This window comes from Xiphophorus maculatus, chromosome 20 (assembly GCF_002775205.1).
Source record: "Xiphophorus maculatus strain JP 163 A chromosome 20, X_maculatus-5.0-male, whole genome shotgun sequence".
NCBI lineage: Eukaryota > Metazoa > Chordata > Actinopteri > Cyprinodontiformes > Poeciliidae > Xiphophorus > Xiphophorus maculatus.
In genome coordinates, this window is record NC_036462.1 from 5,847,711 (window position 1) to 5,870,207 (window position 22,497).

General features: G+C 48.5%; 3 protein-coding genes across 8 annotated transcripts; all 3 read left to right on the forward strand.

Annotated features, from left to right (window-relative positions):
* Positions 1 to 332: 332 nt before the first annotated feature.
* On the forward strand, positions 333 to 3,278 carry LOC102234652 (small nuclear ribonucleoprotein-associated protein B'). Its single transcript, XM_023324471.1, has 7 exons — positions 333 to 416; positions 1,481 to 1,632; positions 2,066 to 2,177; positions 2,249 to 2,401; positions 2,473 to 2,602; positions 2,686 to 2,817; positions 2,900 to 3,278. Exons 1-7 carry the CDS (start codon positions 414 to 416, stop codon positions 2,938 to 2,940), a joined length of 723 nt encoding a protein of 240 aa, XP_023180239.1. The 5' UTR covers positions 333 to 413; the 3' UTR covers positions 2,941 to 3,278.
* An 861-nt stretch (positions 3,279 to 4,139) lies between these two features.
* On the forward strand, positions 4,140 to 9,681 carry ctsa (cathepsin A). 2 transcript variants are annotated; one of them, XM_005812937.3, is made up of 14 exons: positions 4,140 to 4,224; positions 5,217 to 5,377; positions 5,446 to 5,557; positions 5,631 to 5,681; positions 5,755 to 5,841; positions 5,951 to 6,106; positions 6,182 to 6,358; positions 7,687 to 7,778; positions 7,860 to 7,938; positions 8,018 to 8,166; positions 8,237 to 8,312; positions 8,774 to 8,863; positions 9,218 to 9,319; positions 9,397 to 9,681. In XM_005812937.3, exons 2-14 carry the CDS (start codon positions 5,217 to 5,219, stop codon positions 9,478 to 9,480), a joined length of 1,416 nt encoding a protein of 471 aa, XP_005812994.1. In that variant the 5' UTR covers positions 4,140 to 4,224; the 3' UTR covers positions 9,481 to 9,681. The 2 variants fall into 2 exon arrangements, with proteins under 2 accessions (XP_005812994.1, XP_023209254.1); XM_023353486.1 differs by lacking the exon at positions 4,140 to 4,224 and having other exon boundaries at positions 5,178 to 5,377.
* Positions 9,682 to 10,008: 327 nt separating this feature from the next.
* LOC102238253 (ral GTPase-activating protein subunit beta-like) lies at positions 10,009 to 22,225 on the forward strand. 5 transcript variants are annotated; one of them, XM_023353554.1, is made up of 33 exons: positions 10,009 to 10,327; positions 10,798 to 10,965; positions 11,405 to 11,607; positions 11,757 to 11,923; positions 11,994 to 12,168; positions 12,365 to 12,496; positions 12,562 to 12,680; positions 13,834 to 13,884; positions 15,274 to 15,318; positions 15,400 to 15,447; positions 15,525 to 15,631; positions 15,836 to 16,001; positions 16,090 to 16,219; positions 16,292 to 16,450; positions 16,972 to 17,086; positions 17,164 to 17,299; positions 17,371 to 17,441; positions 17,867 to 17,942; positions 18,028 to 18,158; positions 18,322 to 18,504; positions 18,624 to 18,772; positions 18,925 to 19,079; positions 19,156 to 19,256; positions 19,406 to 19,567; positions 19,676 to 19,861; positions 19,933 to 20,091; positions 20,173 to 20,275; positions 20,347 to 20,466; positions 20,553 to 20,623; positions 20,705 to 20,807; positions 21,524 to 21,578; positions 21,686 to 21,825; positions 21,902 to 22,225. In XM_023353554.1, exons 2-33 carry the CDS (start codon positions 10,819 to 10,821, stop codon positions 22,069 to 22,071), a joined length of 4,035 nt encoding a protein of 1,344 aa, XP_023209322.1. In that variant the 5' UTR covers positions 10,009 to 10,327; positions 10,798 to 10,818; the 3' UTR covers positions 22,072 to 22,225. The 5 variants fall into 5 exon arrangements, 4 of the variants coding, with proteins under 4 accessions (XP_023209322.1, XP_023209324.1, XP_023209323.1 ...); XM_023353556.1 differs by having other exon boundaries at positions 20,173 to 20,269; XM_023353555.1 differs by having other exon boundaries at positions 19,412 to 19,567.
* The last annotated feature ends 272 nt before the right edge of the window (positions 22,226 to 22,497 follow it).

The following is a 22,497-nucleotide window of genomic DNA, read 5'->3' on the forward strand; positions in this document are numbered from 1 at the left end:
TACATCAGAAAGGATTTTGTATCAGCCTGATGTAATACTCTTTTGCCACACACACTGGCTTAAAAACACCAGTGTGTGTGGAAATAATCTATATGTTTCGTTTCATTTCACAATGGTGAAAGACAAAAATGAATGTTTAGGTGTTATTCTAATTTATTAAAATTAAGCTGTACCTTTAATGTCGTTCTGTTGTGAAAATTTAATGGAAATATTCCATGAGAAACTGAAATGGAAGGATTTTTTTTTTTTTTGCCCTGTAGGAACTTTTGATCTGTCCGTGTTTCCAGTCGGGAGCTCCGGGTTGTTACACTACTTCCTGTCCTTTGTAATAAAGGCCCGGCTGCTCAGCGGGTCAGTTTTTGGTATTAGGTTCGGTGAATCCGGGTCGAATCGGAGCCATCAGAACCGCAAACATGGTGAGTGTTCCCGAACTGGGTCTTTGAGGCCCGGTCCTTCTCAGACTGATGAGAATTGTTATTTTTTTAACGCGATGATTTGAATATGGCGGCTGTTTGAGGAGACGTTGGCGGGACGTTGCAGGAGAGGTCCAAATGGATCCGAACCGGTTCAGTACAACGGGAAACTGGTCCATTACATCAATATCTGAACCCATTGGCCTGGTCCTGATTAACGGGTCATAGCTTGGCTATATGTGGTCCACTTCGGTTGGGTCTCACAGAATGTGACTCTAATAAGCAGAACAAACCGAACCCGATCCATATCAAGGCCGATAAAGCTCGGTTCTGGAGTGTAGAGACCGAACTGGGTCAGATACCAGAGTCTGTGAAACGAATAATAGAACCAGAATCCGGGCCGCGATTCTGTGTTTACTCTCAGTTTGGACTTTCAGGTAAGCTGCTCACCTGCTGGGCAGTACTCGCTCTGGTACCAGAACCGGCCGGGCTCACCGGAACCGGTCAGATCTCTGCAGTGGTTCCAGTTCCACTCCACAGCAAATGTTCTGGTTCTGCAGGATTTGATTCAGCGCCGAGAACATCATGGAAGGTTTAATCCAGAACCGGGTCGGTAAACTCACCGGACCGGAGAAACCCGGGTTCAGAGAGGGAGACGATCAGACCAGGGTTCTGGTTTATGTTGTCCGCCTGGTTCTGGTTCAGAAATGTTTTTGTTGATTTAACACTTAAAGATCCATAATAGAACCGGATCCCGGATGGAACCAGAATAAATTACTTTCTTCAGACAGTGAGTCTGATAACAGTTTTAAGGTAAACTAAGGAAGTTCTTCTCAGGTTCTGCTTCCTTCTTCTTCTGTGGATTAATTTTAGTAGATGAAAACATGGCTGTCTCCCGATGTTCTGATCTTTAAACGGACCTTAGTTCAGAGTTCTGCCGGTTAGATCGGATCAGAAAACGGGAAAACCGTGTCCATCTCCAGAAACCCTGATGCAGGTAACTGGGTCAGAACCTGGTGTGATGTGGCGATGATGTCATGCTGCTGCTTGTCTCTGATTGGCTGCAGACGGTGGGGAAGAGCAGCAAGATGCTGCAGCACATCGACTTCAGGATGAGGTGCATCCTGCAGGACGGCCGCATCTTCATCGGAACCTTCAAGGCCTTCGACAAACACATGAACCTCATCCTGTGCGACTGCGACGAGTTCCGCAAGATCAAGTAGGTCCAAGGCCCGGGCCTGTTTTTCTTTTGCAGCATTAAACTATATGATCTCTTCTGATCTGTTTCATGAAAGCATTGTTTTCAGAGTTTCAGTTCAAATTACAGAACTCGTCTCTTTTCCCACCGACTTCCTGATCAAATTACTTTAAATCCAAATCTTTCAGAAGTTTCAATAATTTGGGGTGCAGCTATCTTCAGTTTTTATTTTCCTAAATTTTGAGTTTAATAAGATTCCTTCATGTGTTTTTACGTAGATATAAAAACATTTTATTGATAAACACTGGAAAACAGATTTTGTTTCCAGCAGATAAAACATTTTGATAGTCGACAATCGGAGCCAGTAGGAAACAAGCTCTGATTGGCTGGGAGGTGGCCGTTGTTTCCATAACGTCTCCAGGTGGGTGACCTTTGACCCTGTTCTCTCCTGCAGGCCAAAGAACTCGAAGCAGCCGGAGCGCGAGGAGAAGCGGGTTCTGGGTCTGGTTCTGCTGCGGGGGGAGAACCTGGTTTCCATGACGGTGGAAGGCCCGCCCCCCAAAGATGTGAGTGCGTCCTGCTGAGCGCTGCTGCGCGGTGGTGACCTCTGACCTCTGACCTGTGATCTCTTCCTCAGACTGGGATCGCCCGGGTTCCCCTGGCGGGTGTGGCCGGCGGGCCGGGTGTGGGCCGCGCCGCGGGTCGGGGTGTCCCGGCCGGGGCGCCGATGCCTCAGGCACCGGCTGGACTGGCGGGGCCGGTCCGAGGAGTGGGCGGGCCTTCCCAGCAGGTAACCATGGTGATGTGGGTGGGGCGGGTCCAGCGGCGGGTTCCGGTTTTGACGGGTTCTGTGTGTTCCAGGTGATGACGCCGCAGGGCAGAGGCACAGTTGCCGCGGCAGCAGCAGGCGCCAGCATTGCTGGCGCCCCGACGCAGTACCCCCCCGGGCGGGGAGCCCCGCCCCCTATGGCCCGAGCCGCGCCCCCTCCAGGTGAGTCCATCTCCGGTGTTTGACGGCTGTAGATCGCTCCTTGGTTTCTCATTGGCTCAAGTTCTCTGGCTCCGCTCCCACAGGTATGATGGGCCCGCCTCCTGGCATGCGGCCCCCTATGGGCCCCCCGATGGGAATGCCACCCGGTCCGGGCCGCGGCGCCCCAATGGGAATGCCGCCTCCCGGCATGAGGCCGCCACCCCCTGGGATGAGAGGTCAGCTGGCTGGCCAATTACATCACACCTTCCTTGCTTTAGTCAATCACTGACCTTAACCTGATCATGTGACCTCTTCTAGGACCGCCCCCTCCAGGGATGAGGCCGCCGCCCAGGCCATGAAGAACCTCCACCCCCTCAGACACCTGTTGTATAGATGTTTTTTGTTACTTTTTAATAAAGTTTTCTCAGTTTGAATTTCTCTGCTTTGTTTGAACTGTTTCCATGGTAACAAGGAACGTCACGTGAACTGATTTTAAATTCCTGGAAAACTCGATGGAGAGAAAACCTCTGGAAGTTTCATAGAAATGATTGAGTTCATAAGACTGACATAACACCCATCATGAACATAAAGAAATCTTCAAGGATGTTTACTGCTGTCATGAAGTGTCGTTTGGTTATTGACATTTTAAGGCAAAGTTCTATTAAAATTTGCATTAAAAGTGTCATTATTTACCGAGTGACACTTTTGTAAACATTCATGCATTGTCCTACAGCATGCACACACACATTTTTAAGAGGATTTTGTGAATTAAACATTTTTAAATGTTGAACTAATATGAGGACTCTGGTGTCATTAATAATCAAACTTTTCCACAAAGGTGTAACTGTTGATCCCGGTTCAACTGGATCATAAAACATCTATTTCCCTCAACAGTCTACACCTGAGCTGCTGAAATTAAGCAAGTTTTGAAATAAGAAGAATGGGATTAGTAAACAAACCAGAGAAATAATTCAGCGAATATGAGAGGTTTATATGAAACTGCTGCAGTTCACTCAGCGTCCATGAGGGGGCGCTGTCTGTCCAGTCTTTTTTTTAAATTAGAAATATAATAAAATAACAGTTCTTTCTGATTTTGTTATTGATATCATAGATTCAGAACATTGTTCCGTCTTAAACCGAAATCAGAATCGATCTTCCTTTAGTTCTCCTCGTTAGTATAGTGGTGAGTATCACGCGGGAGACCGGAAAATGAGATCAACGGGGTTTACCTGATTAAATAAAGAATTATTAGTAAAATCACTTCCGCCCAGAAGGGGGCGGTAGTGAGCTAGTGCCAGAACAGGTGCATCACAGATTCAGAGTAATTAATTAAATTCCCATTGTCGTTACTAGAACTTTATGTGTAGTTTTTATTTCCTTTACTGGAGTTAAACATAATTTATTTTGTATCGAATGAGCTGATTGTTCTAAATAAAACATTTGTTGTGGAGGAAAGTTGTGTTTCTAAATGAAAAACCTTTGTTTATAAAAACTCGACCCAGTTGATGAACCAGAACCAGGAAGTCCTCTGCTGAACACGTGACTGTAACCATAAGACCAGAATCACATGACCGGCTGCAGTCAGTCACATGACCTGCAGTGATCAGAGCGACTGCAGCACGCGGACAGGTGGACTCTGAAAGGTGAGTTTTTGTAATGCTGGGGTTCTGGTTCTGGCTGGACCCAGGTGGTCTTAGCTGGTCTAACCTGTCCTGGACGAACCCTCTCATTCTGGTTCGATTCTGACCCGGTTCTGGTCCGGACTGGGGTTGTTTCCTCATGGTGAACTCTGTTTCTGTTTGAATCTGCATCCTGACGGTTCTGACTGTCCCCTTTGTAAAGGAAGTTCTGCTGGTTCCGATAAAAGTTAGGCGTTTTTGTCTTGGAGTTTAATAAAGTTTACTCCCTGCTGAAGTGGATCAGAACTTAAACAATGGGTCATTTTGGAACGACCCTGTTGGAGGCAGCTGACTGAAACCGACAGAACTTCCTGTTAAGGCCCGGTTCTACTGCAGAGCCCCCTGGTGGTCTCTTTGGGGTGCGCAGCTTATTGATGATGGGATGGATCTGGATTGGACCGGTTCTGGGTTGTCCTACAATGAAACCTGCTCACTAGGTTCTGCAAGTGGTCCAGAACAGAAGGTCCAGATTGATTGTGATCATAAATCTGGAGGAGTTCTGTTGCTGTTTTATCAACATGATGAAGATCTGGACCTGGTTCTGGAGCATCAGGTCCAGTTTTTCTTCACGTGTGTTAAAGTGTGATTACAGTCTTTGGTTCTGATCCGTTTACCAAGGCTAGGTTAACAGCATGTAAAATGGTTCTGGTAATCTAAGGGAACTCGTCCTCCTCCTTCCAACCGGAGCAGCAGGACCAGCCTGAGTCCAGCCGGTCCAATCAGGGAACGCGATGTTCTCTAAAGGCTCTGATTGGATGAAAAAAAAAAACAAACAGGAAATATCAAATGCATCAATCAGAGGAGGAACTGCCTGACAGGTGTAAGTGATGTCACTTCCTGTCCAGCCTCGGGTGTAGTAGATGTCACTTCCTGTCCAGCCTCGGGTGTAGTAAGTTATGTCACTTCCTGTCCAGCCTCAGGTGTCGTAAGTGATGTCGCTTCCTGTCCCGCCTCAGATGCAGGTGTTCCTGTGGTTCCTCCTGACGTTCCTGCTGGGCGCCGGCGCCGCTCCCTCTGCAGATGAGGTCAGCTTCCTTCCTGGGCTCCAGAAGCAGCCGAGCTTCAGGCAGTACTCTGGATACCTGAACGTGGCTGATGGGAAACACCTTCACTACTGGTCAGTACCTGAGTTCCTGCACCTAACCTGGCTGCTGCTGCCTCACCTGAACAGGTTCTGGTTCTCAGGTTTGTGGAGTCTCAGAGCAAGCCGTCGTCCGACCCGGTGGTTCTGTGGCTGAACGGCGGTCCGGGCTGCAGCTCATTGGACGGACTGCTCACCGAGCATGGACCCTTCCTGGTAGCTAACCCCTGACTCCGCCCACGTTACCTGTATGACATCAGTGCGCACTCTTTGATTTCCTCTCCTTCAGATCCAGGACGATGGAGTGACGCTGCAGTACAACCCGTACTCCTGGAACAAGGTAGGCCATGTGACTGGGGGGTGTGGTCACTTGCTGAGTCCTGAAAGCTGATTGGCTCATTGCTCACCTGCAGATTGCCAATATGTTGTACCTGGAGTCTCCAGTGGGTGTCGGCTTCTCATACTCTGACGATAAGAATTACAAAACCAATGACACAGAGGTGAGTGATGAGCTTCCAACGCTGCTTCTGATTGGTTCACGGCTGCCTGTGGACCTGAGACTCGGCCTCTGATTGGTTCTCCAGTGTATGAGACGTTCCGTGTCTGCAGGTGTCCATGAACAACTACCTGGCTCTGAAGGAGTTCTTCCGGCTGTTTCCAGAGTACAGCAGCAACGAGCTCTACCTGACCGGAGAAAGTTACGGTGGGATCTACATCCCGACGCTCGCCGAGCGAGTCATGGAGGACTCCAGCCTGAACCTGCAGGTTCTGCTCAGCTTCTGACCGGTTCAGGTGACCTCTCTCAGCCTCTGTGTGACGCCCTGTTGACCTGTGTTGCAGGGCGTTGCTGTGGGCAACGGGATGTCGAGCTACGAGCTGAATGATAACTCTCTGGTTTACTTCGCCTACTACCACGGCCTGCTGGGCAGCCAGCTGTGGGCGGAGCTTCAGATGTACTGCTGCAGCGGCGGGAAGTGCGACTTCCACAACAACCAGAACCCCAACTGCACTGAAAAGGTGAGTCTGAGCCGGGTCCGACGGGGGGGGGGATGACAACAACAGAGTCTGGTTTGGCTATCAACTATTGCTGATTTCATAGGGCAATTATTAATAAAACTAATAATTTAGAGCAAAATGACCAAGTTGGTTATCGACTGATCATCAGGAAAACAACAGCTAAACGGGTCAGTCTCAGTTATTGTCCAGTAGAACCAGGCTGATGAGAGCTGACCTCCTTCACTGGTGTCTCATATGGATATGGATGCTGGAAGACCTGGGTTTGTATTGGAGCTTGGGAAATGATGAAAATTAAATTTGCTTTAAATTAAGATGAGAGTAAATTAATTAGCTAAATTTAGTTTATGTTCCAATAACTATTCAATAACCTTTTAGACCAGAGGTGCCCAAAGTGGGTTCTGGAGGGCCGGCATCCTGCACGTTTTAGTTCCCTGGTGGTAGCAACGACCTTTTCTGCATGTCAATGTTATTCTTAAGCCTCTAATGAGCCATCATTTGATCCAGGTGTGTTAAACTAGGGAGAACTAAAACATGCAGGATGCCGGCCCTCCAGGACCCACTTTGGGCTCCCCTGTTTTAGACAATTGGTTCTTAGTCTATTCACCAGCCACAGTAGTGATGGATCTAAGTTGGGATTTTGGGATTCCAAGATGGCAGCTTAAGCTTGTTTTTTATTAAACGGTCTCAAGTCCAAACACCTTAAATAACAATATTAGTTGCTAAAGCCATAAATTTAGTTTAACGATTGTCTAATTCATTAGAACACAGGACATCTTGGCCTGCTGCAGGACGGTTTCATGTAGCTGTTAGTGGCAAGAGAAGGAAGGAAGGAAGGAAAAAGACTCGAAGCAGATGAGTTTGTGTTACTGAAGTGATTAAACCAGTCATTGGATTTTGAACAGTTGATTCCCTGTAAGCTACAGTTTGCTAAGCCGTCGTTAGAGCAACTTCTACTTGCTCCAACGACGGCTCCATTTGGAACAGTTAGGCATCAACAATGGAAAAACACATTGAAATACACAACATAACAATATTCAAATTATTTATCCGATGCTGTTTTATCTGAGTGATCCATGAAAATCAGGGAAACTCGGTTGCTGGTCAAAAGGTATTTTCCTCTATTAAAGGCTGGTGGAGGGAACCAGGGAATCAGAAATGTGCTGTTGTGAAAACGTCGGATCACATTTTCCTGCTGTGTGGAATCTATAATTTAAAGCTTCCTTCTACAGAATTATGAATGTCAGGTTCAAGGCTGTTGGATGAACAGATGGTTCTTCCACCAGCCTCCTGTACGCCAGGTATTCAGTCCAGGTGTTCTCTCTCTACAGTTGTCAGACGTCCAGACGATCCTTTACAGTTCAGGGCTCAACATTTACAACCTGTACGCTCCGTGTGCGGGAGGAGTCCCTCACAGATTCAGGTAAGCTGTAACCTGGTTGACCTCACCTGCAGCAGGTGAGTTCTGGATGGTCAGCCTGGCTGACGCTTTCTGGATTCTCAGTGTGGACCATGGGCAGCTGGTGGTCAGAGATATGGGGAACATCTTCATCAACCATCAGGAGACCCGCCAGTGGAACCAGGTGTGTGAACTCACCTGCTGCCTAATTAAGATGGACTCACCTGCTCTCAGCTTCTCACCTGCTGCTCCTCTGACTGCAGAAGCTGATGAGTCTGGCCGCTGTGCACCTGTCCGTCCGCCTGGATCCGCCCTGCACCAACTCCACGCCGTCCAGCCTCTACCTGAACAACGCGTATGTTAAGAAAGCTCTGCACATCAGTCCCGACGCTCTGGACTGGGCCATCTGCAGGTAACCGTCTCACCTGTCCCGTCTGGGGGGGCGTCAGTATATCTCTGACCTGTCTTGTCTGGTGTTGTAGTTCTGAGGTGAACCTGATGTACGGCCGGCTCTACATGGACGTCAGGAAGCAGTACCTAAAGCTGCTCTCAGCTCTGGTCAGTGACTTCGCCGCAGCCTCTGTAACTTCCTGTCTGAGCAGGAAATTGCACGCAGTGAGGGTTCTGATTGGTGATCAGTGATGGCATAGTTACTTTGAAAAAGTAATTTTAATTGGATTCCTGATTACTCCTTGAAAAAGTAACTTAGTTAGATTACTGATTACTTGATTTTTAAAGTAACTAAGTTACATTAAAAGTAACTTTTTTTAGTTCCTTTCGGCAGTTTCTGGCAGTAACCCTCTGCCACATTACATTCAGCTTTGCCAATACTTAATTGCAAGTTATTTCATAATGGTAACATCATGAAAAGACTTATAACGTTGAACTGTATGGGAGATTGTTTAATAGTTAGTTTTTGTGTGGTCCACTATTGTGGATTTTAGAACCCCAGTCACTGTTGGTGGGTGCAGGTGTGATCCAGGTTTGGTTCCAGGTGTTCTGTGATGTGCTCTCTGCAGAAGTACCGGGTCCTAGTTTACAACGGAGACGTGGACATGGCCTGCAACTTCATGGGTGACGAGTGGTTTGTGGAGTCTCTACAGCAGCAGGTAACGATCACCTGACCAGGCTAATAAGAACATTTTACAGGATCTGGGAACTTTGTAGCTGAAATGTTGACTACAAGACCCGTGCCTGGAAACTGCTGGTGTTCTTGGATGTTAACTGGGAAAAGGTTTGATGTTTAAATGGCACCGCCAAGACACCTCAACTCAGCCTGGCGGTCAGGTAGCCTGGCGGTCAGGTAGCCTGGTCTGGAGCAGGCTAACTTATGTGCTACTGTTTTTGTGAAACCGAAGGATGCTTAATTAAGCCAGAATATTCGGAAAATCCGGCTTAACCTGCTGTCTTGGTTTTGTGAAACAGCCTTCAGAGGTGCTCAGGTGTGTTTACCTGTGTGTTAGGTGGAGGTCCAGCGGCGTCCCTGGGTCTATGATGGTCTGGATGGTCATCAGATCGGAGGCTTCGTTAAAGAGTTTGACAACATAGCCTTCCTCACGGTGAAGGTACGTCATCATCATCATCATCATCATCACTGAGGTCATGGTTCTCGATGCTGATTGGCTGGTTTGTGGTCCCGCAGGGCTCTGGTCACATGGTTCCAACAGATAAACCTGTCGCCGCCTTCACCATGTTCACCAGGTTCATCAAGAAGCAGCCGTACTGACCTGAGGCCCGTTTGGACCTGCTCAGCTGCCGTACTCTCAGGGTGTTTTTCTGTTTTATATCACTGTCAAAATGGGTCTCTTGTAAAAATTATTAATCAAATGTCCTCTTTGTGTTGGCTCCATATCTCCATGGAAACGAGCACCTGTTGATTTTCTGACGGTTTGAAGGGAAACGAAAATAAACAACGATTTCAACCAAATCCTGGCTCCTGTTTCTATTTCTTTACGGTGTCCTGGTTCTGACAACGTCCCAGCAGAACCAACCAGAACCGGTCCCTGCAGCTCGGTGGGTTACTCATCAACCCTCTGAGCCTTTTCTCATTCACCAGTTACCCGCAGGTAACAGAACCTACCTGCAGACAACACCTGAAGCCCTCAGTTTGAAGCTCCACCTCCCAGAAGATGAAGAGGTGGAGCAGCCAGCCGGACCAGAACCGGGCCTGGAGGTTAAAGTTTGCAGTAATCAGTCAGCGGCAGTTGGGCGGCGCCGGCAGGTCCGTTTGGGTCGGAGCTCCATGTTCCGTCACAGCAGAGGGAGCAGCCAGCAGGGGAAGGCTTGTTGACTGTAAACTTGTTGCTGCTCAGCCTGCCAGTCAGCGCTCAGGGAGAACAGGAGGCAGAGCTTTGACCTTCAGAACCAGAGAGGACTGGCTGCTTGACCTGGTCCGGCCCATCAGGCAGCGACTCACTTGAACAAGAAAGAAGGTTCTGCTGCTTCATCAGATCAGAACCAGAGCAACGGGTTCCTTCATCAGGTCCATTTGGTTCTGGATGGTTCTGTTCAAACCGGCTTTATGTGAAGCTTCAGTTAACATCCTGTACTCTGAGTAGTACTAAAGTACTCTGGTAAGAGCTGCTGTACTATGATTATTAGAACTTAAGTAATGTGACTACTACTAATGTACTTTGCTTACAACTATGGTACTGATTAGAACTATTGTGCTTTGACTAGGCCTAAAGTAATTAGTACTAATGTACTCTGAATAGAGCTTTAGTTCTGATTAGAACTAAAGTAATTTGATTACTACTACAGTATTCTGATTACGTCAAATTTATCCTGTTAACTGGCTCACCTGGAACTCACCTGAGTGAATCTGCTGTGAGTTCACCTGTAATCAGTCTGTTCTCTCTCTGATTAAACCGAGGCTCATTAACCTCACAGTGAAGAACTGCTCCTGTTCCAACAACACCAGAACCAACTGGACTGAATACAGACGGCTAAACCACGAGCTACTAAAAGCTAGCCACAGGATTCTGGGATGTTTGAGCTGAAATGATTAATTTACTGTAGCAACCGGTTTACCTGTCTGTTCCAGGTGAGCTGTGATTGACAGGTGATGGACCAGTTCCTGAAAGGCCAGGTGAGCGTGCTCAGCAGTTTCCCGCCTTCTGTGGGCAGAGATGTTGCTGTTGCCGTGGTGAAGCCCCTAGCAGCAGGCCTGGGAAACCCCGGCACCCGCAGCCTGCTGCGTACTGACTGGCAGGTAAACACCAGGTGTGGCAGTGGGAGGAGCCGACAGCAGGTCGACCTCTGACTTATCAACTGATCAATCCATCTGATCAGGTCCAATTCCACTTTAATAAGAACTTTATTGGTTCGATGTGTCCATGGTAGCGGATATGTTCTGTAACTGAAACCATGGCAACTGGACACAACATCATATGGATGTTTACAATAAAAACATAATTTTTCAGCTACTAAAAATCACAGATTGGTCCCTGATTGATCACTGATTGTCCCTGATGGATCACCTATTGGTCCCTGACTGGTTACTGATGAAGATCACTAATCTGTAACTTTACATTCTGTCTCCTGATCCGATGGTAAAGGTTCTGGTTCTGCTGTGATTGAAGTTTTGTCCAGATCCTCTGGTTTCAGTCCAGAAACATGTCAGGTAGATGTTGATGTCTCTTCACGCTCAGGTGAAGTGGACCATGGAGGTCCTCTGTTACGGTTTGACGCTGCCATCGAACAGAGACACTGTCAAACTCTGTGTGGACGTCTACACTGATTGGATGATGGCCCTGGTGTCCCAAAAAAGCTCCACCCCTCCACCAATCAGCAGAGACCCTAATCTGTATGTCCAGAGGATCCTTCGGCATCTCTACATCCTCTTCCTACCCAGGTACTTGGTTTCACCTGGTCCTGAAACCAGACCAGACTATCCACATGAAGCCACAAAATAAACCCAGACCTCAGGTCAAACCCTCACTCAGATCAGAACCCGAATCAAACACCTAATGAGATCTTAACTGCTTTGTCCCGCCTTCTCAGGTCAGGACAGGTGAGTCCGGTCTACCTGTCTCTCTGCCAGCAGGTATTGAGTTCGGTTCAGTCTCTGGCCAGAGAGAGTTCAGTGATAAGCAGCGAAACCTGGCAGGCTCTCCTGCATTTCCTGCTGCGCGTCAACCACACCCTGTTGGCTCCGCCCACTCCTGCAGGTGAGACAAAATACCTGCTTTTGTGTATCATACCATCTGTCCTCCACCTGTCCATCTCACCTATGGACAGGAGGCTTGTCGGACCTTTCCGTAGCGGTCCTCCTGGAAGTGTGGCTGCTGGCATGTTCTCGATGTTTTCCATGCCGCTCGTTGTGGCAGACGTTCAGGCAGATGTTCAGCAGCTGGAGGCATCAGCCTGCGGTGGTGGAGCAGTGGAGCCGGGTCGCTGCAGGACTAACCTCCAGGTCCGTCTACAGCCTCAGGATTTCACCAGGTCATGTTGCTGAAGTTCTGAAGTTCCAACACTTCATTGGACCAGTGAAGCTCTTCCAATGCTGTCATTTGTTCCAGGCGGTTGTCTGCTGTTTTGGAGAATCTCTGTTGGTTCTGTATCAGATCACTGTGTCCCAATCCTAACCTGTACCCTAACTCTCCTCCCAGGCTCCTTCCTCAGATGTTTGGACCTTCCTTCCCTCCCTTCAAAGTTCCAGATGAAGATGCTTCTCTGGTTCCTCCAGACATGGAAGGTGAACGTATTTCTCACACCTGGTTCAAGTTCCTGCACCTGTTCAGGTAAATGATTGATGCTCCTCCCTCTGGCCTGGAGACCTTGCTGATGAGTTTCCTGCTTTCTGTAGTAATCCAGTGGATCTGATTGGCCCAGCAGCCGGTTCCTCCCTGGACGAAGATGTTCAGCTGCCAGGAATCTTCTTCAGAGCCATGAGATCAGTCAGTGAACTGGTCGACGCCTTCCTTGGTACAAAACTTTCAACAGAACCAGAACTTACACAGAATCAACTCAGTATGGCCCAAAGCCTGTTTGATGAGACCACAGCTGTTTTCTCAGCGAGGTCCATATTCTTCACTTCCTCAAATTACTGAGCTGAGGGCATGTTCAGGTATCACCACCTACATTTCAGCCTCCTCCTTGTCTTGCATCAGAATTTGGAGAGAAAGATGTTAAGAACAAATTGATGTCCACAGGAACCTTACAGGCCCAAAGTTCTGCTTCATTCTGACACCATATTTGTTCTGTAAAGTTCTCCGTCTGGTCATACATCAGTGGAAGATCTCGTTTCTTCATTCTTGGTTCAGTTGCTTGTTAAACTCCCCTTAACTCCATGATGAAGAACAGGTATATAATGATCCCACTGCCTGAACAGAGAGGCAGAGCTAAGAGTTTGGCCCCTTCTCCATTGTTGGATCTCATTCTACTAATTAATGTTTGGTTTGGTTCTAGTCAAGTTGGATCTGCCTCAATTGCAGTCTTTTCCGCCACAGCAGTCAAAACTTGTACGCCTGTCCGAGTTCAACACCTGCCGACTTCCTATTGCCCCATGGCTCATACACTTATGCCTACAACCCCATCTAGTGACCAAACAGAGAATATAACACATATTTGGTTTCTATAGTCCAAACATTATGTAGTTCAGGTGTCTTACAGATTGGCACCGAACTGTAACTCCAACAGAACATTGAGCAGAGCTGCACTGTTTCTCACTTCTTCATTGCATACTCATTCTTCAGAGAAGTGCTGCTTGCCCTGTTAAATCAGAATCACAATGACCCGTTCAATCACGGTCATTCTGCTCCTCCATACTGAGCAAGTCTCTGGTAGCAGACGGCATGTCCACCGCTCCCCAGCGGTGGCTGAGATGTTGTTTGGAGCTTCCAGTGATGTAAATCATGAGCCGATCAGCAAATGTAGTCCGCTCTCATTCAGATCACCATGCACAGCTTGTACTAACCCTGAAGTGTCTATGAAAAATATAGAAGAAATGCGCAGGCTCTGCTAAAGGAAACAAAAGTGGCTAGGGTGGACAGAGGCAGAACCGGTTAAAGCTGCTCTAGTGGAAAAGGGGCTTTAGAGGTCGGGCGAACTGGGTCTGAATGTTTTCTTGTCTCTGCAGGTGTGACTGAAAGAACCTCAGAACAAACAGAGCATCTGCTACCAAACACAGGTAGACCCAACTTAACTGGACCTCATTGCAGAAATAGAGACAATAATTCTGGTTTTTCTTCCAGTGACTTCACACTTTGCAGGTGCAGCCAGGCTGTTGAGGAGATCAGTTCAGGTGGCCTCACAATCGCATCTCTGATGTTATGTGATTCTGTTGGCTTCTTCAGGTCATGATCTTCAGCGTTTGCTGTAGCAGTTTGCTGATGAGTGTGAAACAGCAGGAGGAAGGACCAGTGACTTGGAAAAGGGGAAACCCTGGGTTTGTGAAGAGGTCTTGCTCCAGGTGGAGGAGTTTGGGGTCTTGTTCAGAAATTAGGGAGAAATGGAGCGGGAAATTGAAAGACGGATTGGTGCTGTATCTATAAAGGTGCGAGCACTGCACCAGCCCATCGTGGTGATGAGAGAGCTGCTCGTCAATACTGGCCTATCTACACACCTAGTAGTCTTGACCAGGTCTCTCTTGAAAAATAGATTTTTAATCTCAATGAGACGTGCCAGCTTAAATAAAGTTACATACATACCTACCCATAAATATGGTCACAGGTTCTGGGTAGTGACCAAAAGAACAAGATCACAGATGATGCAGGTTGCCGAAATTAATTTCCACCGCAGGTGTCTGGAGTTAGGGTGAGATTCTTCTGGGAGGGTCTCAGAGTAGAGCTTCTGCTCCTCCATGTCGAGAGGAGCCAGTTGAGGTGACTCCTGCATCTGGTTAGGATAGACGCCTCCCTGGTGAGGTGTTCTGGTTGCGTCCCACTGGAAGGAGACCCATAGGAAGACCCAGCATACACTGGAGAGATGGACATTAGTTATGAAAGTTAGTTTGTTTTAGTTATGATGGACTTATGTTTATGAAAGCCTCCTTGTTCAGAGTAATGAACAGGAATCCATCTGTTGGATCTTCACACCATGCTCCTTGAATCCCCAATTACCTGAAAGATTTGCCTGGTGCTCAGGGAGACAAGGACCAGAATGGACCTACTGCAACAGGAACAGGGAAACTCGCTCATGGTTCTGAATTCAGGCTTCCCCACTTCCACTGTGAGGAAGTGGGGCTGGAGTCTGACAATGCTTTTTGGCCTTGATGGACATAGCCAGGGTTGTTCCAGAGAAGCTCCAGGAGAACATCAGTATCTGGTCTGAAGTCAAGAGTTAATGGAGGAAGACTGGAACAGATCATCCATGTAGAAGGAGAACCGACCCTCGTTCTGGTGTATCCAAAAGGGAAGACCATGGAAGTTTCTAGGCCTTTGGGAAGTATTTCCAGATCCTATGAAGGGGTAAAATGTGTCTGTTGCTCTCCAGTTTGAGAAGTCCAGATTTAACAAACATCTTCATGTTTAACCAGAGCAAAGCTGCTTCAGGTGTGATGGTTTATTTGTTTCTGTAGAACTTGGTGCCAGAAGTCAATCCGGAGACAGACTGCCTTCTCAGGGTAAACAACCTCAGTCCACCGACCCTGTCCATCAGAACTCCTCTGTGGTTCCGGTTCATCTCCCTGTGATCTTTCCTCCAGGTTTCTCTGTGAGCAGAAGTCCGTTTAGAGACCGCCTCCCATCGTATGGTAATCTCTGTCAGTTTGTTGTCGTTGTTTTCAGTGAAGACCGCTCTGTGATCCAACCTTTTTCTTCTTCTCTGCAGGGTTCTCACGGCCTCGTTCTGGAAGTGCCCCGCCCTCACCTGTTAACTTCCCCACTACACCTGAAGCCCCGCCTATTAAAAGCTTCTCATCTTCATGTAAACAACAGGTAGAACCTGGATCCAAGCTGATCCAGAGCATTATGGTTTTTATTGGTTCAGGAGAACAGCTCTATAGGTACAGTGCCCTAATAAACAGATGTCCCCTTTCTAGTCTAAAGAAACCTTTACCTGTCCAGGTAAATCATCTCATCAGGTCCATCTGGTTGCATCTGATGTTGGAACTTATTGGCCTCCATTTTCTGTCTTCTCAGACACCTTCATCCCCCAATCACTGGAAGTCTTCCTCCCGTCTGCCCTCTTCCTGTCCTCCTCTGAGCTCCGCCCCGCAATGCCCCGCCCACCCTCTCAGGTGTAACATGGATTCCCTCCTGCACCTGTTTGGCTCCTGGCTGTTTGAAGCTGCTCTGATAACTTCAGGTCTGTCCTGTAGGACCTGCTCCTAATATAGACCGTACTCTAATATTCCTGGACTCAGCTACACACCTGTGTCACCTGTCTCCAACAGGTAAACGAGCTGATGTCACTGTGATGTCAGACCGATGGGCAGCAGGGAGAGCAGAGGCCTGCGGGACGCTCTGCAGGATTTTCACCTGCAAGAAGACAGCAGAAAACATTCAGTCCGTCTACCTGTCCAGGTAACTGTCTGTCCACCTGTCCAGGTCTGTCCATCTCACTGTCTCACTCCTATCCCTGGTGTCCTCTGTCAGGTTCTACCTGGTTCTCCTGCGGAGCCTCCAGGACGCCTGTCCACCTGTCCTGGTCTCTGTCCTGCTGAACTCCACCCGTCTGTTCTGCTGCGACCTGAGAGGGGTCAACCTGCTGCTGCCGTCCTTTGTCTCTGTCCTGGAGACGGTACTGCTGGACAGGTACCAACACCTCCAGTACAGAACTAGAAGTGGGTGGGACTCAGCTCAGATCAGGTTGGGAGCGTTCCCATGAATGTTAGAATGTGGATCAGGTTTTGGACCTGATTTCAGATCAGTTCTAGCAGAGCCGGTGGGGTCATTGGGTTCTGGATTTGTTGTTTCCACACAGAAAACACGACAAATGGTTTGTAGTGAACCTAGAGAACCTGCTTATTTCTGATGCACCTGATCCTATCAGATACCTGCAGAGCAGAGTATCATGGTATTGTAGTAAAACTGAGGGCAGGAACCGCCAGAACCGTCAGGTCCAGACCAGACAACAGGAACCAAACCTGCATTTAATTTAATCTGGTTTGAATCACGAACCGTTCAGATCCTCAGATGGTGAAAAGTCTTGCTCTGGTGTTTGTGTTGTCCTCTCTGGGCTCCTGTAGACAGGTGGGCAGGTGAATAAACATCTTTCTCTGAATTGAACCAAGCATGATTGTGACCATCAGGTAACTTCCTGTTGATGCTTCCAGGGATCTGATCCGGTTTAAGGGCCTCGTCAGTCCTGTGGATTTAAGGCGCTCCTCCATCTTCATCCTGCTGTCTCTGATGCCCCTCCCCGTGCAGCTTGGACCAGCCCAAATACAGGTAGCCCCTCTGTAACCATGGCAACATTTGAGCAAGTCTGACTTGCCATCACACCAACATTGGCTGTGGTTCTGCAGAACTCTGTGGATTTGATGATGGGCTGTGAGGATGCCACAGCAGGTGACTTCCTGTCTTTTAAGCCCCGCCTCTGCAGCCTTCTGATTGGAGCTTTGCAGATAGAGACAGACACATGCAACATCCAGCTGCTCCTGGGTCAGTTTCTGCTTCCTGATCTTCTCCATGACTTTGCCTCATGGACATTAATCACTTCTTTGTCTCTGCAGCCGCCATGTTGAATGTAGTCCATGACTCGGCTGCAGCAGAGGCTCCTCCTCCCTCACCTGATCCTGGTCAGGTAAGTTCTCCAAGTCAAACTTACCTGTTTTTTCTGGTGAAATCAACATATTTACTTTATTTTACAATTAAGTGTTTTAGCGAAATGCAGCCACCAAGGGACACTATGTGTCTTTTTTATGTTATTCTAAAGCCTGGAGAAATGTCAGCTTAAGAATGGGCATGTGGCATACAACTTTTCCCAAATCTAACATGCTAGTCAAGAACATGATCTCCTTATTGGATTGGTGGAGGCCTAGAGGAAGACCTTAGAGGAGGTTTATGGATGGAGGGAAGGAGGACATGAAGGTGGTTGGTGTGAGAAGAAGATGTGGAAGACGCGGTTAGACGGAGACCAATGACTCGCTGTGGCGACCCCTAAAGGGAAAAGGAGAAAGGAAGAGTGTTTTACCAAACATGTTGTCAGATAAACTTCTTCATTTTCAGTCCAGAAGGTCTGATTATCGGAACCAGGAGGTCCAATTCAGGGCAACCAGTGGAACCAGCAGGACCAGTACACCAAGTAGGATATAAAGAACTGTCTTCCTTACTGTTTGGGTGTTGGTAAACTACCTCTGATAATGTATGTGTGTTGCCATGGTAACCAGCCACCCAATCGGAAGCAGCAGTCCTTTGGGTTCATGTTGTCCGTCTGCTGACTCAGCGTTTGACGTCTCAGTGGAGAAATGACCCTGCAGTTTGTCTGTCTGCACTGGAAGTACTGGGAGGACTGGCCAAGGTGGGAACACACACACACCAGAACTGGCTACAGTCCAGTTTGACTGAAACCGGATCAAAGCGGTTCAAAGGTGGACCTAAGGATCTCAGCGCCACCATCTGGTCCTCTCGTTGTTTTATTTGGTTCTGACCCGGATCAGTTTGAATGTTCTGTGGGCCGGCAGGTAGAGGTCCAGGTGGAGGCCTCGGAGCGGCGCCGGGCCGTTGGTTCTGTCTGTACCTACATCGTGTTCCAGTGCGGCCGTCCTCCTCCGCTCCACTCCAGAGACCTGCACTCTATCATCGTCGCTGCTTTCTGCTGCCTGAACACCTGGCTGACCCAGAACCCGGTTCTGCTGCACCAGCAGGTAACTGACCTGCAACCTCCACAGGTTCTGATCCGGTACATCAGGTAACTGTTCTGGAGGTCCGCTGGGTCGGTTCCTGTTCTCTAGGTGAACGCCTCTGTCCCTTCTGGTACCGCCAGGAGTGTCTGCTGGAGGTTTTGGAGATTGTGGAGTTGGGGATCTCAGGCAGCAGGTCCAGACAGGACCAGAACGTTGTGTGGAAGGACGACAAAGATCTGAACCCGGCCTCTCTGAGGGTGAAGGAGGCGGCGGAGGCAACGCTGAGCTGGTGACTAAAACACTGTCCTGGTTCTGATCCAGTCAGAAACCAGGAGCAAACTGGACCAGAACCAGCTGCAGTTAGAACCTAGGAGGAGCTAAGTACATCTGGTTCTGCTCTAGTTCGCTCCTGGGTTCTAACTGCAGCTGGTTCTGGTCCAGTATCATGCAGGTTTCCGGAGTGGGTCCAGATCCTTCGCTCAGAGACAACGCCCTGATGTTGGACGACAGCAGCCTGAAGAGGTCCCGATATTTTGTTCTGGAAGGTTCTGTGATTCTGGCCACATTGGAGCCAACACCAGATCAACCCGATCAAGGTAGATCCAGAACCAGAGACAGAACCTCAGCCCAGAACTGCAGAGATACATACTGATAGTTCCGGTCCTGTTGCAGAGCCCAGTCCGTCTCTGCTGGTGATCTTGAGGGGACCGTCTGGACATCACAGCTGGACTCTACAGCTCCACCTGCTGCCCAAAGATGGCCGAGACATTCAGGTGATCATGTGATCAGGTGATGCTGCTACAGTGCCTCAACCAGCCTGATGGTGGTGCTGCAGTATCATTTGGATCTGCTCTGGAGTCTGTTGAGGTTCTATTGGTCTGCAGAACGAAAGTCTTCATGTGAGTTTTTGTCTCTTGGATAGACGCAGGCGGCGCTGGTCCCAAGACAGCCGCGTATCTCTGCTGAAGACGCTGGACGGAGACGGTCCATCAACCACCAGCTGGTTCCGGAGAGTATGGAGAGAGTTCCTTCAGTCGGAGCAGATCAGAGCATCCCTCCTCTGATCAGAACTGGACCTGCTGAGGTAAGATCTGAGTCCAACCAGAACCAGCATTAAAATCCGTTCTAGACGTTCAGAGCTGTCACAAATCAAGGTACAGGTGTGTCTCAGGTGTGGACATCTGTACTTTAGGACCAGCAGCAGTTGGACCATCTGCGAGTAACCTTGAAGACCCAACAGGAAATTGAAGCTCAGCCTCGGCTGAGCGGCCATTTAGTTGCTATGGCAACCTGCAGACCACCTACTCCTGTCAGCTGCTTCCAGGTGACCAGACTCTTCCTGTCCCACCTGGGTTTGCTGACTCCAGAGAGTGTGAAGGTAGACATCGGGACACGATTGGTTTTATCTGGCTTACCTGTCCATCACTCATCTGTCCTTCCTGTCGGCAGGATCCAGGTGTCAACAGCATGCAGCCCTCGCTCTTGTCTCTGGACCCGTCTCTTCCAGGTTTCTCAGATAGCCTGAGACGTTTGGACCAGCTTCCATCCAGAAACAGTGACTGTGCGTTTGTCTTCTACATGAGAGCAGGACAGAAGACACCCAGAGAGGTATTCCTCACCTGTCCTACCTGTCCACCTGTCTCGGATGGTTCTGAGTCTGTCCTGTCTTACCTGTCCATCTCCCTGCAGATCTTGGGGAATGTGGACAAGAAGACCAGCATCAGCGGTCCTTTCTTGGATTTCCTGTCGTCTCTTGGTTGTCCTGAAGAGGTGGGCGGAGCCAGTGGTTCAGGTGAGATCTTTGTTCGAGGGTTCAGGTGTCAGAACTCTTCGGTTAATGAACTGGGCGATTCCTGGTTTCAGAACTCGGGGATGTTCTGGGGGACAGCGGAGGCGGCGTGTTCGATGGACGGAGGTTCGTCCTGAAGTTTGCCGATGCTTTGACAGAAATCACCTTCATTGTTCCTTCATCACACACCTACAGTCAGTGCTTGGTGATGTCACTCTGACATAAAAGCCAGTAACCAATCACACCCAAGGTGATCAATTTATCTTCATTTTCAATGCAGCTGATTGGCTGAAGAGCTATGAGGAGGCAGAGCACGCCACTGCTTCATCATCCAACCAGAAAAGAGCTGAGGTGAGGCTCCGCCCTCAACCTACCCTGTACATTAACATACAAGGTTTTTTCTGTCCTACCTGTCCCCGTGTGTGTGTTCAGACCCGTCCATCAGAAGACATCCGGTCCTGTCAGAGTGTCTCATCATTTTTCCGATCAGACTCAAAGCTGCTGATTGTTTGGGTCGAACTCTTTGAGGACATTGGTAACTAACTAGCTAGCTAAATAACTATTAATCATCCCTAGCAGGTTTTCTGCTGTTTTCTTTGACTCCAGTGAGTCGCAGAACAAAACTAAGAGATGAAACTGAAATCCATGACGTAAGTAAATCATTTTCAGATTCAATCAACAGAATCCAGAAACACCTGAAGAAACAGGATGCAGTTTTTGATGGATGTTTCCCTCCTGATGGTCGGGTCGACCCGGTTCTACTGAAACCAGAACTCCATCATCTGCTCCACCTCCAGCTGCTGTGGTTCTCTGAGTCAAACCAACCTGTTCCCCTCCTGGCCTGTGGGGGCGCTGCACCAAGAACCACTGAAGGAAACGACACAAAAACCTCTGAAGACACTGAGAGCAACTTCCTTCTTCACCAGATGGAAACAAGATGGAGGCGTCAGATTTTAGCGGTTGGAGGATTTGAAGACCAGGAGCCATTTCTGCTGCTAGCGCTAGGAGAAATGTCAGAGGTCAGAGGTCGATTAGCAGTCACAGCTCACCAACTGAACCGAACTTAATATAGGCAAACGGACTGGAGTCAGATTGAAGCGGACTGAACAAGACAGTCCCTGGTGGCCGTAGGAAGTATTGCACATTCAAAATCAGAGAAAGTAGAAGCTCCGCCCTCCTCTGTGGGACACGCCCACTTTTCCACACGGAGTGAGTATGGTGGCCCATGTTTTTCTGATCTTTGTGTTTCAGAAAAGTTTCCTCTGACCGATTTGCTGCTGGAGACGAGAGCGCAGATAGAGACCGGGTGAGTGGATCTGGGTCGGTGGTTCTGACCGGTCCCACTTGAAGTTCTGTTTCAGTCGAGCCCAGCATGGCTCTCCAGGTCTGACAGACTGTCCGTCTCTCTCTCAGTTCCTCCAACATCCAGTTGATCTTCATCCATCCTCTGAAGACGGGACTCTTCAGGATCTGTTTCCATGGAAACGCCTCCACCAAGCTAGGACTGGTCGTCCCATTGGTGAATGGGATGGTAACCAGCAGGCGGTCTCTGGGTAAGTGCCAATCACAAGATGGCTGCTTGGTTCTAAAGATCCATTGGATGGTAGTTACCCTTGTCTTCCTCCTCAGGGTTCCTGCTCACAGAGATGGCGTCTAATTGCTCTCGCCGCTGTCGCTTGGACAGCGACTCCGCCCCTCCGCCTCAAGTCAGAAGGAAACACCTGATCAATGACATCATCCTCTACTATAAGAGCCGCTGCTCTGAACCCGCCTTCTACACCGCCCTGTTCCAGCTTTGATCTGTTACTATGGTAACCAGGTGTAGCTGACAGGAGATGTCGGATGAACAAATCCAATATGGAAGCTTACAGTTCAGTTTTGACCTGAACTGATTAAAGCTTTTAATTATTTAATAATTTCCATGTAATTAATCATTGACAGCAATAAAAATGAAAGAATATTTAAGTCAAATGGGATTTTTTAAAATTTAATTTGAATATTTTCTTTGGCTGATGTCTCTTGTGTGTGATGTAACCTTTATTTTTATGTGAAGTTCATTCACCTAGTCTTGTTCTTCTTCTACTTCGTCTTCTTCTTTATATATCTCTCTCACGCTGTTATGTCTTTCTAAGAAAGTCTGGTAGCCAGAGCAGAGCCAGTTGCTCTTTGTGGCTGAGGGACTCAGCAGCGCCCCCTACTAGTGAGGCCCGGTATCTTGTTTAATC

What these genes read in the sequence shown, in the direction of transcription:
- LOC102238253 (XM_023353553.1), top strand. Translation starts at nt 10,819, where the DNA reads ATGGACCAGTTCCTGAAAGGCCAGGTGAGCGTGCTCAGCAGTTTCCCG. An exon ending in GCGGAGGCAACGCTGAGCTG is followed by an intron (nt 18,773 to 18,924) that starts GTGACTAAAACA and finishes GTTCTGGTCCAG; the next exon opens with TATCATGCAGGTTTCCGGAG. An exon ending in GACAGAAGACACCCAGAGAG is followed by an intron (nt 20,092 to 20,172) that starts GTATTCCTCACC and finishes ATCTCCCTGCAG; the next exon opens with ATCTTGGGGAATGTGGACAA.
- LOC102234652 (XM_023324471.1), top strand. An exon ending in TGGGCGGGCCTTCCCAGCAG is followed by an intron (nt 2,402 to 2,472) that starts GTAACCATGGTG and finishes TGTGTGTTCCAG; the next exon opens with GTGATGACGCCGCAGGGCAG. An exon ending in GCCACCCCCTGGGATGAGAG is followed by an intron (nt 2,818 to 2,899) that starts GTCAGCTGGCTG and finishes GACCTCTTCTAG; the next exon opens with GACCGCCCCCTCCAGGGATG.
- ctsa (XM_023353486.1), top strand. Translation starts at nt 5,193, where the DNA reads ATGTCGCTTCCTGTCCCGCCTCAGATGCAGGTGTTCCTGTGGTTCCTC. An exon ending in ACAAAACCAATGACACAGAG is followed by an intron (nt 5,842 to 5,950) that starts GTGAGTGATGAG and finishes CCGTGTCTGCAG; the next exon opens with GTGTCCATGAACAACTACCT. An exon ending in ACTCCAGCCTGAACCTGCAG is followed by an intron (nt 6,107 to 6,181) that starts GTTCTGCTCAGC and finishes CCTGTGTTGCAG; the next exon opens with GGCGTTGCTGTGGGCAACGG.